The 14735-nt window shown below is 39.7% G+C and overlaps 1 protein-coding gene across 9 annotated transcripts in view; it reads right to left on the bottom strand.

The window, feature by feature from the left end:
• WWOX (WW domain containing oxidoreductase) overlaps positions 1 to 14735 on the bottom strand; it is a 686397-nt gene that overhangs the window by 195258 nt on the left and 476404 nt on the right. The window contains exon 9 of one of the 9 annotated variants that reach the window (XM_019488206.2): positions 9062 to 11324. The exons of the other annotated variants lie outside the window; for them this stretch is intronic. Coding sequence (XP_019343751.1) covers positions 11250 to 11324 — 75 coding nt within the window. The 3' untranslated portion in view covers positions 9062 to 11249. Of the gene's footprint in view, positions 1 to 9061; positions 11325 to 14735 lie in introns of those variants that run through there. 9 annotated transcript variants of the gene reach the window in all.

Here is a 14735-nt window from a genome sequence, read left to right as displayed (position 1 = left end):
TGGAAGTAGGGACCAGTGGGTTGGGAGTGAGGGGCACTGGGTCGGGACTGGTCACTGATGCTCAAAAATGGGTCTGGTCCAAAAAAAGTGGAGAACCACTGTTCTAAACAGTCAATATCTAGGAGTTTAAAATTGCTGTACTCATCCAACGTCTGCCCAATGACTTCTAACAAAAGGAATCTATTAAATATACTTTCTGCTACAGTAGTTGGAGAATGATGATTTCTCTCACAAGAGTCATCATTAAACACCTCAACATTTACTGCTGTATTTAGGGTACTGGTATTCCAGCTGTACTGTATAGCACAATATTTTTCATTACAAGTATAGGAATGCTGCAAAGAGGAACACAAAGTAAATTTTCCTGGCAACAAATAATGTCGTGTATACTGTAATCTTCTTCCTGTCAACAGGTGGTGAGCAGGTAGCTTAGTTTCTTTCCTGGCATTAGTCATTCCAGGGCAATCTATGGGCACCGTATAAAATAATACAAAATTGATCATTTGCTCTCCTTATGCTTTTCCAACTTCCCTTCTTTGTTATATTCCAGAAACATAATTGTTCACAACATAGCTAGTAGCCATGCTATTAATTAAATCTCTCTTCTGAAAAAGTTAGTGACCAAGCAACAATAACCATTACTACCACCTTTAACATTTTATGCAATCAAATCAGACCAACACCCGCCCTACCCAAAACCAAAACTATTTTGAACGTTACACCTAAACTGTATGACATTGGTATACATCTGAACAAAACCTTTCTGCTTACCAAAAACATGGCTCTTGCCCAAAATGATTAATTGTGGCTTTCTGGTCAATAAAACACTAAATAACATGAAGGATGGGAAAGTAATGTGTCTGAAAATCCCCAGTGGCATTTATTTATTTATTTATTCATTCGTTCGTTCGTTCAATTCCTTTTCATCTTTTTCTTTAAATTACTTTTGATTAAAAATGTGATTTTACTTAATATCCTATGAATAAAAAAATATGAAAGGCTATTAGCATTAAGTTAGCATGATTGCCATGAATAATATTTAAAGTACCTCTAATAGAGTTGTTGCAATGGTCTCATTTATTGTAGATGAAAAATGACATTTATCAAACATTTGATCTGATAGGTTATATATTTATGGGGAAACAAAAGAGAAAAGATTAAGTGGCAAGGAAATCCATTTTGATTAGACTATTAAATGTTCTGTGAATGTGTTACAAATAACCCTATTCCCAGGTGACTGACTTCCCACTAGATTTGTCTAATTATTATTTTTATTTAGGACTGAGGGCACCTGACCTGTGGATACAGCATCTTGAAAAAATAACCCCTGCTTAAAGAAAAATAAAAAATGTTTACATTTTTGTCCCGGGGCCAAAATAAAATAAAATAAAATAAAAAAGAAAGAAAAAGGTTTTATTGTTTTACAGTATATGTTGCATATTTGTCAAATTAAACTTCTATAGTAGTTCAATGCATCAGTTTACAATTGCATTCTTAAGATATCAACTCTCACATTTCCAAATGGTATTTCATTTGGAATTACAATAATTTATCTGGAGCATCTGTGTGTTTAACCTATGGAAAACAAAGGCTGGAAACTTCCCACTACAATGACTATAGTCTACCAAAAAAGGAAAGTACTCTGATATAAATATACGCCCAAGTTCTTTTCAGGTTTTGAACCCCAAACCTTCTAAATAGAGAAGAGTTTATTAATACTGTTTTATCTATAAAAAGAAAAAAAATATGCAGAAATAGGCCTTGCATGTTGCAAATCTCCGTTTTGGTAACCCAAAGAGGGAATATAAGCTTAAAGGCCTGAATTTAACAAACCTAATTATCAAGGCTTAATTAGTACCAAGGGTAAAGCTTCATGGAACACCTGCAGACTTAATTTATGTCCTGACAGAGAGGAACAAGTGTTAATGGGCTGTATTTATGTTAATACCTGAACCTTAGAGAGCCAGTGGGATAAAACAGACTATGCACTAGTTTTCTGTTTCAAGCTACAGAACAAACATAAAAGATTTTAATCTTAATATTAGTTTGCACATAACTCCTCAGGGAAAGTATAGATCTATTTAAACTTTAAAATGGAAGATGCAGAATCCCAAAGTGAAATAAAAAAAAAAAAGTTAATTTGGAAACTGATGTCAATGCGGAAAATATCATACCAAAAGGCACCGGTGGCCATTTTCGAAACATACTGTGAACAGCTACTGATTTTTCTAATCCTCTTCGATGTATATCACTGATACTCTTTGGAACACACATTCAGGTTTTCATGTGCCTGACTCTTCTTTATTCCATTTACAGCAAAAAAAAAAAAAATGGTTACCTAATGGTGATTGTACTGTATTCTTTGAGGACACTATCTCTGTACATTCACACTTAAGAATTCAAGTCCAAGTTACATCCCAAACCTAGATGCCAAGGCAGTGATATGACTAGTATTATACATCCAAACACCTATGGCTCCTTAGCTGATGACCAGAAATCACTCCTGGGGCAGCTGGAGCCAGCATTCAGCCCCAGTCCAAGGTGAGGCTGTAAGTCATACCTCGGTATCAACAGCAAAACACTGTGACCTCTCTGCTACTGGTTGATTTGCTCTTAATTGCCCTTTATTGGAAATCAGAAATCAGCATCCTCCGGTGACTGGCATCCTCTTAGGGTAAAGAATGATTGGATATCAGGTTATAAAGTGGTTACCTGGTGTCAGTTCCAACCTGTTCTGTAATTAGCTGGCTACAGGGGCCATTTCATTCCATACCTAACAAGGTTCTCCCTAGGGTTTTTCTCTATTTCCTTCTTATAGAAAATGGTCTAATCTTAGGATTTTATTCAAACCAGTACAATGGAAAACAGATTTTTTTTTTTAATTAAAATGTCAGTGGTTTCAATGCCAATGTAGCTTCACCGTGATCCCAAGAAAAAGCCAGAACTTCAGTGGTATACTTATGTTTCTCTGTTCCTACAGGCAACTGCCCATAACCAATGTTTTATTTAATTCCTTGAACTTTATGCAAAGGTAATGTATGTATAGGGTCTTCATGTCTCCTGGGTTGTCCAGACAAGCACAGCTACCCCAAGGAATAAAACTTTTCCATTAAGTTACCTGATCAGCTTTTAGATTCATATCCGAGTCTACCATTGTCTTTGAGTTTGAAGTTGCCCAACTGTAGAAGGAGAGGCAGAATGTTCACTTGGACTAGCCCAATGGACAGATTCCTCAGTTCCCATTTTTATGGCAGAAAGACTTTTTTTATGATCAACTTGTCTGATTTCTTGCGTGGGATTTCATGAAGTGATTCTTACATCAAACCCATAATTTGTTTAGTAGAAAGACACACAGTCTGGGATTTACAGACATCAGGCAGCATGGACTTTCCTCAGATAGGTAGTTACAGACTGCAGTCTACACACTTCTTAACCTTATTTTCGATAAAACTTCTGCAAAATATTTTGACTTCAACTCATTCAGGTAGGCTTCCCAGACATCAATTCATTCTTGCAGCTCTTTTCTGAACCCCTTTCGATTTTTTAACTTCCTTTAGAAATGTGGCCTGAAGTGTGAGGCCTCAGAAAGGGTACTATAATATCTGAAAGATTATCTATGTCTACATCAACCATACCATACCAGTTAATCCAAAAAAAAAGACATCACGGACAAGAATACTTGCCTCTTGCCCATCTCCCAGATCATCACAACAACAGCATCACCTAAACACTTCAGAAATGTGGACGCCCAGCTCATTACACGATGCTGTATTGGTCTCCCCACGACTATGCACAGAAGTTACATCGCTGTACTCCTACTCGATATTCTTTTACTTACATATACAATGTTTACATTAGACCTCTTACCCACACATCTATCCATTTTGTCCTTATGCAAGCACTGATTTGTACTCCCTCATCCCTAAAGTAGCAACTGTTATAAATAGGACTGAGTTAACCGTTCACAAGTAATTTACTTCACAATTTCTTTCCTTTTGTTGCCGTTCACAAATGTTGGCAAACTGATCTTGAAGGTCTCAGCTTTACTTGCGATTCAGAATTATTTATGAATTCCTTCAGCTAACTAAATCTGCAGATCTTTGCAAATATTCACAATTCACACTGTTCTACCTAGTTATATCAGCTACGTAGTATTCTTTGCCCTTTAAGGATTAGAAAAACTATATGTATTACCAACAACCCTGAATTAAGTTATACGGAAACTAAATATATAGTGTGAAACCATATCAGAGAATATGCAAGCTTAAATTGTGTTCATATTTATACTAGTGAGCTCAAGGCCTGGAATATTCCTCGGGAGTAAGCATACAGGAGTTGTAAGCCCAGACAACATTAGTGGAAGATGTTTCCATTGCTGGTTCAGTTCTAATTCTACGTAGCCCAAGTCAGGGAGGGCTGGATTTTGTTTTTTACCTCCACCTTTAGAACAAGCGATAGCATGTAGCTGTTAGGTCCCAAGAAGAATTCGAGATTAAGAAACTAGGACCTTCTCTTTCCCACTAGAGTCGGGAGCCAGAGTTTCATTTTATATGGAGCAGTTCACCCCATACTGCGTTCCAAGCCAGGTAGTAAATGAGTGAAGAAAGAGGGGAACATCCTAGGGGTCTCAGTTTTCCTCGCCCATCTCTCAAAGGAGAGAGTTTCCAGCTAGAGGTGTCTGTTCATCCTATCCTGGGGAGAGTCACACTTGGAGTAGGATTAACCTGGGAGTAAGGAGAAGGTGTTTCCTCCCATTTACTCCCCTGCACAACTGAGTAAAGCTGAAAATATACCTTTACCTTCTTTTAACTAAATGTTTGGTTCTGCCTTAAGGCCTAAACATTGTTTTGCTTTCAGTCACTCTTTATAAATAACCTGGGGTTTTGTTCTCTACTGGTACCTAAAAAGAAGTACAGTAAAAATCCAGAGAGGTCTTTTAACTGATACCATGTCCTAACTGTGAACCTGACCCAATCCTTTTACCATGGTATCTTAGACTTAATTGTATTTTAAATTATACTTAATCACAAAGGCTGTAGTTTAAGTAGGTAGGCCCATGAATGCAGGCTGATTTAAGGTAACAATAATTTTGGTAAGGAGAAATGGGGAGTTATAGCTAGCATTCCATAAGAGCCACAGTTTTTAAACAAAGCTTTAAAGGGGTAATGTCAAAAGCATTTATAAACTTACATTGTTTTGCTTTCTATTTCTTGTACACTATTTTTTTTTTAAATATTGACACTAATGTTTCTTCCCCTCCTGGTTTTAATTGGCCATTAATGTTGATCCCACCATCATCACCACACTGCAACTCTCAATTTCTCTGATGTGCAAACATTGAGTGGCTCATGAATGCTGAGATGCTGGGGCAGATGGAGCAACCCAAGGGAGTGCGGCAGGGGAGAGGGTCCCCCACGCAGTCAGTGGTGGACCCAGAAGTGGACCAGAAGCATTTCTGGTCCACTTCCGGACCCACTGCAGAATGCTTGGGGGACCCCCCCCACCTCGGTGACTGGTGCTTCCCGGGTCTCGGGGGAGCACCCGGGATCCCCCCATGACCAGTCACCAAGCTGGGGGGGGGTGTCCCCCACACACTCAGCGACAGAACCAGAGGTGGACCAGAAGTACTGCCAGTCAACTTCTGGGTCCGCTGCCGAGCATGCAGGTCCCACTGCAGAATGCTTGGGAGACCCCCCCCCACCTCGGTGACTGGTGCTTCCCGGGTCTTGGGGGAGCACCCGGGATCCCCCCATGACCAGTCACCAAGCTGGGGGGGGGGGTGTCCCCCACACACTCAGCGACAGAACCAGAGGTGGACCAGAAGTACTGCCAGTCAACTTCTGGGTCCGCTGCCGAGCATGCAGGTCCCACTGCAGAATGCTTGGGGGACCCCCCCCCACCTCGGTGACTGGTGCTTCCCGGGTCTCGGGGGAGCACCCGGGATCCCCCCATGACCAGTCACCAAGCTGGGGGGGGGTGTCCCCCACACACTCAGCGACAGAACCAGAGGTGGACCAGAAGTACTGCCAGTCAACTTCTGGATCCGCTGCCGAGCATGCAGGTGGCCCCCCAACATTCCTGTGGGATACTCCATCTGCTCCACCATCTCCGAGTTCATGAGCCGCACCTGGTACCTCAATGTACGTAGAAAAAACATTTAAAGCTGTGTCTATGGCCAAATCGCTGATTCTCCGAAAGAGCATCGAATCTTCTGATTCAGCTGAATTGAATCGGGACAGTGATCCAAATCAACAAATTAAATCACTGTCCCCCGATTTGGGCTGAATCTGAATAGAATATGGCCCATTTCGTAGACCCCTACAAATCACATAGCCTCTTGTCTTGGAGTCCTTCTGTCAGAAGATGATCTTCATGAGACTGCAATAGGTACTTTAACAGCTTTGACCAAAAACACCCAAGCCAGCTGAGCTGGGCTCAGCATAGCAAAGAAGGCATTTACGCTCCCTCAACTTTGAGTTCCCAGTATAAATCGGAGCATCCCCTTGGAAGACCAACCAGGTTCCTACAACCCCAAGGATTCACTACAGCCTCCAGAAATCACTGAGGCATTAAGATGTTTTACATATACCTTCTTCCATTCCGACATGCCCATTTCACTATGGCATCTCCAACATCGCCTGAGGATTCTCCTATGGAAAGACACAAGACAAATCTCCTTATGGCTGCTGTGTGTGCTGTACAAATGGAAATGTGTGTGTGTGTGTGTGTGTGTGTGTTTAATTTTAAAGAAAGGCAAGAGTAATAGCTGAGAAGTATGTGAGGCACTTACTGAATCCCTGACATCATCAGAGTGACTATCTTGCAATTTGTGCTCAACAACTGAGTGAGCACAACTGTCATTATGAATGTTGAAAATAGCAATCAAATATCTCAGCTTACAAACCCCAGTCTAGAGACCACTTTATTGCTCTGTGCCTCAGTTTCCTCACATTTAAGAGAGGGAAGGTTAATTACTTAACTTCATTTTATTTTTTAAGCCCTGAAAGTGCTGTTTACAAGATGCCCTTCATACATACTCAAAGCTTTGTGAATGTTAAGTTCCTAAAACTTATCTGCAATTGAGATTTGATTAAAAGAAAAGACTGGCAGAAGACAGAAATGGAGAAGCAGATTATCAAACTTCAGTGGCTCGCTGTATCAGACAATTCTTATCTCTTGTAAGAAAATTCTTTATCACTGACAAATTTATCAGACCTTGTAATGTGGTTTTCTAAACCGGATATTACACATTAACGCAGATCTAATATGTACGATCATTATGGAAACAGTTCAACCAAAGCACATTGATTTTTTTCATGAACAGCAATAATATTGATGTGCAACACACACAAGTTCTCACATATGCACACATATACATATGCGTTCTCGTAAATCAACACGAGAACAGTGTTACGGGAAGAATATGGTTGAGGCCGCAGTGTTGATAGGCGTAGGATTTTGTAATTCACGTATGCTTTCATTTCAGTCACGTACCCATGTTTCAGAACAATGTTTTTTGAGTATTTTGTAGAACTGCCTCTGAGATGATAAAACGGAAACAACTCATTAATCAGATACATTCTCAATGAAAATTCTGAGAATTAATTTACAAATCCTGGTCAAATTTAGTCATCAATTTCTCAAAACATCTGTGACATGGAAAACTGGAGGTCTACTCGAGGTCTAAAAGGTTAACTCCATGAGTTTGTAAAAAATACAAACAACACTTATCCTACATGGTTTCAATCATATCACGCCTTTTCTTTAACTTCTTCTCTGATTTCATTTCATCCTACTTTAATAGGTCCTCCTTTTCCCTCCCTCAAAACTTCCCACAGGGTGAAGAAACAGATGAGTAGGTGGTGCAACCATGACACCCCTTACACATTAACCAATTTGTTGCATAGTCACTAGAAGAGTATTCAGGTTGTGCTGACATAATTCAGCACATTAAAACAAATTGTAACAACAGATAGCAATCTTCAAAAGTCATGTATTTCTTGTAAATGAAAATGGGAACCCAAAAATTGAGACAAAGTAAAAAATAAATAAAAAAAATACTAGACATTTATATTCTATTTGTTCTAACATTGGTGAAAATGAATAGTTGGGGTCATATTTTGCTTAGCAGGAGCTGACGGGGATGAGGTAGGAATGATACCATTTTCATTTTTCATTCTTTAATGTTTCTAATTTCTTGTTTAAACATATATTTTTGAATATTTGGAAAAATGGCTTCTCAATTTAATCTCATTTCAACCTCCTACCTTCCACAAGTTTTGGGTGTTGAGGTAGAAGGAGTCACAAATGGGAAGAAAAAAGGGAAGAAAGATGTGATTTTTTTCAAATATTAAATGAAAGCATAAGCTTTACAACTTGAAATATTTTCCATGTTTGCTTAAGAATCCATAAAATCACCTATTAGTCACCAACTTAAGAATTTTGTATGTGAAGTTACTGGCACTCAAGACTAGGCTAATGGGTGAGTGGATGAATACATTTAACCATTTGTTAATTTTCCCACTATGCATGCCCTGAATGACTGAAGAGGAACTATGAAAGTGAAGCCCAAGCTCCACGTAATTTATTTGTGATGAGGAGGTGAAACCTCCTTTTGGAGAGTGTTACTCTGACAGACCTGGAATGCTGAGAAGTCTCTCATGTACAAGATAGAGAAAGAGAATGAGATTAGAGAGATGTGAAAGCATATCGTAAATATTTTTATAACTTCAGTTTAACTATATGAAATTAAGCATGAGCTTACTTATTGCACATTTTGCATATCTTGAGTTTCATTGACTAGGAATTTGCTTTAACAATGGTGAATCATATATAAGAAGAAATAAATGGAGTCTACTTTATGAATTAGACACAAAAGCTTGAGTCAAAGTAAACATACCATCAGTGTATTCATGTACATAGTGGAGTGCTTACTTAGACTGAAACTTTAATGTGCCTCTGACTAATCAGAATTAATCAGCACTCTCGGCCCAAAATAGCAGCTGAGGCTTCTATGAGTGAACATGCAAGTTCTTTATCAAACGCTATAAACACTACTGGGTAAATGAGATCTTTGTTCTTTATTTAAAGTTTGTTAAAATCAATAATGCATTCAAAATGCAGGTTTCCAGGCACTGTTGTTGGGGTTTTTTTTAGAGAGTTTTATTTCAGCCTTTACATGACTGCGAGCTGCTTCTAATTATATACATATATGTCATTATACTATGATATATTTAAAAAGGCAGAAGGCAAGAAAGCTATGCACTGGGCCAATTACTCATTTAGTGAGGGCTTTCTGTCACCTCAGATAATATTACAATAACAACACACATTAGTAACATTCATTTTATACTTTCAAAACTTCATACAAATTTTAACGAAGTAATTCTCAATATCAGTCCTTCGGGACTTTACCGTCCATGTTTTAAAAATGGTTACGCTGACAGTGAAGTTACATACTGCACATGTTAACTCATGCTAAGTGCCCTCTGAGTATCTCAAAGTTATGCCACTTTAGGTGAGGATTAACTCTGGGCAATGCTACTACCTAGCTTGTGTTAGGGTAACTTCAGTCCGCTCAAGAGAGAAAAAATGAGAATTTGCAGTCCTCCAGCATCCCAGGATGCACTGTTCCCTGTCCCCCTACCATCCAGAGCAGGGATAGGTTCCAGGTGTCCTGACTCTTAGCCATGCCCCTATACACCAGTCCTCTAGTGGCCAGTTAGAGCGGTGTAAGCAAGCAATGGTATTAACCCTTAATGCATGACTGCTCACAGTGGGTGCATCTACATGTGCCCCTATGGCATCACTGTTACTGTGTCTTTTGGAAGTACTTAATGTAGCTGTTACTGTGCCATGCTGGCAGGACATGATTATTTTTAGCCCCTACATCGCTGTAGCAATGCACTATATTGGGGAGCGTGTTGCTATGATGACATAGCTGTGGCCAGGGCCATTCCCGGTGGGGGGGCAAATCAGGGTGACCGCTGTGGGCCCCATGCTTTGGGGGGCCCCGCAGAGCTGAGTGGAGCGGCCGCAGCAACTCTGCGCTGCTGCTGGTTTCACAGCCAGCCAGCTGCACGGCACCCCCTGTTGCCGAATTGGGCACATCTGGCTGCTTGGTACCCCCACCCCCAAATCTGCCGCCAACTTCCGAACATCTGGGGGTGGGGCCCTGCACAGGCTGATTTGCCCCAGGCCCCACTCCCTGCTCGAATCATCTCTGGCTGTGGCATCGTGGTTTGGGTCCGCCACGTGTAGACGCATCCAGTATGTTCTAACTTTAATACTACTTAACATTCCAGGTATTTAACGTGGTTTGTGTGTAGCATGTAACCTCACTCTCAGGCACAGAGAATTACCCTGTTTTGTTTGTGGCCACAAAGCAAGTCTGTCACAAGCAGAGAACTGGAGCTCTGGGCTCATGGCCCCCTTCTTAGATACCCAGACCACAATGTGACTTTTAGTTGAATAGCATGTCCAGGCAGGAGCCACAGATAGCACCAATCTATCCTCTGCACTCCCAAATAGTGGAACTTCTGACAAAAAGGCATTATTGCTGAGTGAAGGCAACCTGCTAGACTAGATCATTAGACCAGTTTGGCTGGTAATAATATTTACTACACCTCTGTGGGAGTCACCATTAACATCCATAGACTAGTCCAACTTACACTGGAAGCTGAGCTAAACCAATCAACATCAAGAAGCCACAAAATTGACACAAGCCAACATTCCCCCTCCAACCCCCAGGTTCTGTGCCAGACAACATTCAATTTTCTTTCTAAATTTTTTAATAAAAATTGAAATCATATAACTTGTTGATTTCCAAGTTCCTAGAGGTCATTACTATAGACAGAGATAAAGCATAAACTTGAAGCTGTTTATAAATATGAACTGAAAATAATGTGAAGCCATTTGCTTTTTTAGTATTACTCTTTAGCTCTACACAATTGTTAAAAAGCTTTATTATTAAATTAGACTATTTGATTCATGGATGATGACATTAGACAACCTGGAAAAGAGAATGATGCAAACACAACTGAATTTTCCTCCTAAGATAATTCAACGTTGCCTGTATTTGTACATATATTTGCTGGGTTCCAAAACAAGCAAACAATAAGGAAATGTTCTCAGAGTTTCAGGCTTAATTCTTAAAACGTCCTGGTTTCCGTGGGCTTAGGTCAATGCCTTGATATAGCTTTGGCTTTTACACATTGTAGATCTTAGTGGTTTTGTGGTGTTTTTTAAGCTCAAACGTGCAGGCACTTTACAAAACCGTCGTCATCATCACTCTCATGTTTACTGGAATTGTCTGACACTTGCATCTGCAAAGAGAGAAAGAAAAGCAACCAGGGACCTCAAGCACTTAATCACAGATCTTTTGCCATGGTAGTGCCCATATGCCTCACTATAGCCCAGCACAACCGTAAGCATGTGAAGAGTTTCATCAGTTTTTGTGGTTAACAGCATTAGGAAAACACAAACCTAATTGCCAGGAGGAACATCTCATAACAACAGATGTAGCCAGGGATTATGGGACAGTATCAGCAGTTTCTTGACCTGTTTGCACAAAGTCTTTACTACTGGCTTGCTCCTCTATGAAAAGGGCTCATAAGTCTTCCTTCCCTTCCAATGGTAGCAACTCTGTCACATTAGCAATATGCTCATAAAATGCAGAACTCATACCCAGGGAAGAGAGCCTGGTAATTTGCAGTTCTGAAACACAGCCTGGAGGAAGATTATGACTTTCTCCCCAACAAATCCAACCTTTGGAGTTGAGCTAAATGGCTTTGCCTTCTCATTGACAGCACTGACCACCAAACTGGGGGAGAGGGAGAAGGGAGGAGCACGTGGTGGGTATAAAAATATTTTCCCTATTTAATAAGACCTTTGAATGGAAGGTTTTGGAAGGGTCTTTAGGCCATGAGCATGAGATGACAGCAGTGTCTAATCAAGACTGTTAAAAGGAGATGAGAAGCAAGAAGTATACATTGCCCTGTCTCCCATCACCAAAAAGCATGAGGATGTGCCCTATGTGTGCTGCTAAGTCAAAAGGTGTCTGATCAAGGTCCTGAGGTGAAGTGAAGGTGGCATATGGACAACCATTTGAAGGAGAAAAAAATAAGACCCAGTTAAAGGAAATCCATGTCCCCACCACTACATGAAGCAACAAAACAATGAAGCATGGAAATCACCTTGAAAACTGAAGGTTGGTTGGGAGGACAAGAAAGGTGTATAGAATCAGTACTATGGTTTTAAAAAAACTGAAATATTTAGCAGCAAAGTACTCTCGAACATAAAAAGGCTGCAGTGACATTAAGAACATTTACAACTATTATGGACACAATGTTGCAAAGCCCACCACTGGACCATTCAAAAATTGGAGTCCTTTCCATATTTTGCTCACTGGAACAAAATGGAATTACCAAGTTATGAAATTTCAAGGCAAAATTCATAAGAACTTGTCTGTGCCACAGACAACTGAAAGCCTTTGAAGACAACTGAAGCACTACAATTGGCTTCAATGACAGTTGGAACAAATCCTTATGTTGTCATTGATATTTCTGAATACAGCTGCAAAGTTTCCTTTCTACCTCTTAAAACCAGTTAAATTCAGGTGTAGATGACAATGTCTACAGAACTCTGAGCAGTAAACTATATAAACATTAATTAATGAAGGATGAGGTCACTCACATATAGGCAGGCATTTGTGTCTTTTCACAGTGTGAAAACCAAGCCCTGATATTCAATAATAGGTTTCTAAATGGTGCTAAGGCTGCTGATGACTAATTTTTCCACTATGCCCTCATCTAAGAAAGTCACAAAAGCACACCAAGAACTTATTCTACTTACATATTTGAAAACCAAACTGGCTAAGGGATACCTCCCTCTTCTTGGTTTTTAGACACACATACAAAATTTCTATTTTTCAGTGTCATTGTCCTTAGAAGAAGAGTGAAGATTGCATTCAGAATCATTAGTCATCTTTCATGCTCTGGAGGTCCTTCTCGACCAATTTAGTAAAGAACGATGCTACGCAAAAGAGACAGGATAGCTGCTAATGACAGGCAACAGTTCAATATTTTATGCCACCTTAAAAAAGTTTCAGCAACTGAAGGTGTTCTCACATTAATTCTTTGCATCAATTATTGACAGAGAATTTAATTTAAAGGCAACTAGTCAGTAACCTAGGGGTACTGTTTTAAATAATTTATAATTGCTGCATGGGTGTAATCATATTGCTATTGATTAAGATCCAGTCACTTCTACCAGTCCAAGCATGCCTTATGCTAATTAATTTTAGTGATATCACCTTTTTAACTCTGTATTCCCTGGTAACAGGAACTCATTATAAAAATAATTTAATCAAGCACAATCTTTTAAAGTTTATTTGATTAGTCCTTGCAGGGCTGTTCAAAAGGTGTATTTAAATTAATGTAAAACTAGAAACAGAGGAAAGGATATAGTGAGATGGAAAAATAATCTGCTAATTTCCAGAGTAGAGCTAGGAAGCTCTGAAGAACAAAAAATGCTACTGCGTATATGAAAGAAGAGTAAGACAAATCTATCATACTGTTCCTCAATCTTAAATCAATGAGAACAGTGAGTGTGTGTCAATCAATCACATTTAAACAAATGGGAATTCTGAGGGTGTCCACTACAGGATTGGATCCTTTTATTATTATTTGAATAATAATAGAATAATAGAATATTTATTTTTTTATTAGAACAAAATAGCTCATTTCAAGGCAAAGCCTTACACAGAATATTTCTACCCTACCTCTCCCCTTTCACTTAGTATTAAAAGGCTGATTCCTGCCTTTGATTGTATCGTTATGCCAACCTCCACTTTTAGATTTTCAAACTAGTACCTCCATGCATTTTCCAGTACTGCCCTTCATCCCCAGGAAGTGCTTCTGTGAACATCCACAAAGCTACCCTATAATCTTCTCTCAAATCCCTCCCTCCTTAAAACTCTCCTTTGACACTAAGCCTAGAAGAAACCTGATAACAATGAGGCTGCCAGAGTGCTACAACTACTGTCTATTGTGCCAATCAGTATTGTTTCATTGTTTCTATGGGTTTCTTCATCTGTGTGTTATACATTGGTATAGTACCTAGCACAGTAGGGTTCTTCCTGGTCCATGATTAGGGCTACTAGGCACTTCAGTAGTTGTAATATCAGTCGTCAGTATAATAATAGTATATTTAAGAGCCAAAGCATATAAATGCAATTCTAGTCCTTACAAAATCAAGAGAAATTTTGTTATCGACTTCACTGGGGCCAAAATTTTACTACTTGAATTTACTCATTGAAGATAATTTTATATGTATTGATGATCATGATGATGATGATGATGAAGTTGCCAACAGAGCAAACAGAACTCTGGCGTGCATCAGCAGAGGTGTCACTAGTAGATCCAGAGAGGTGCTTCTCCCCATCTATTTGGTGTTGGTGAGGCCACAACTGGAGTACTGTGTCCAGTTCTGGGCACTGCACTTCAAGAAGGATGTGGACAAGCTCGAAAGGGTGCAGACAAGAGCCACCCACATGATCAAGAGCCTGGGGGATAGGCCTTATGAAGAGAGACTTTGGGATATGGGTTTGTTCAGTCTGAGTAAAAGAAGGCTGAGGGGTGACTTGATAGCCGCCTACAAAATATGTCAAGGGAGAACACCCAGATCTGGGAGAGCATCTTTTCAGAAAAGCACCACCTGGGAGGACGAGATCCAAT

This window comes from Alligator mississippiensis, chromosome 10, assembly GCF_030867095.1.
Source record: "Alligator mississippiensis isolate rAllMis1 chromosome 10, rAllMis1, whole genome shotgun sequence".
Lineage (NCBI taxonomy): Eukaryota > Metazoa > Chordata > Crocodylia > Alligatoridae > Alligator > Alligator mississippiensis.
This window is presented reverse-complemented; position numbering and strand designations above follow the sequence as displayed.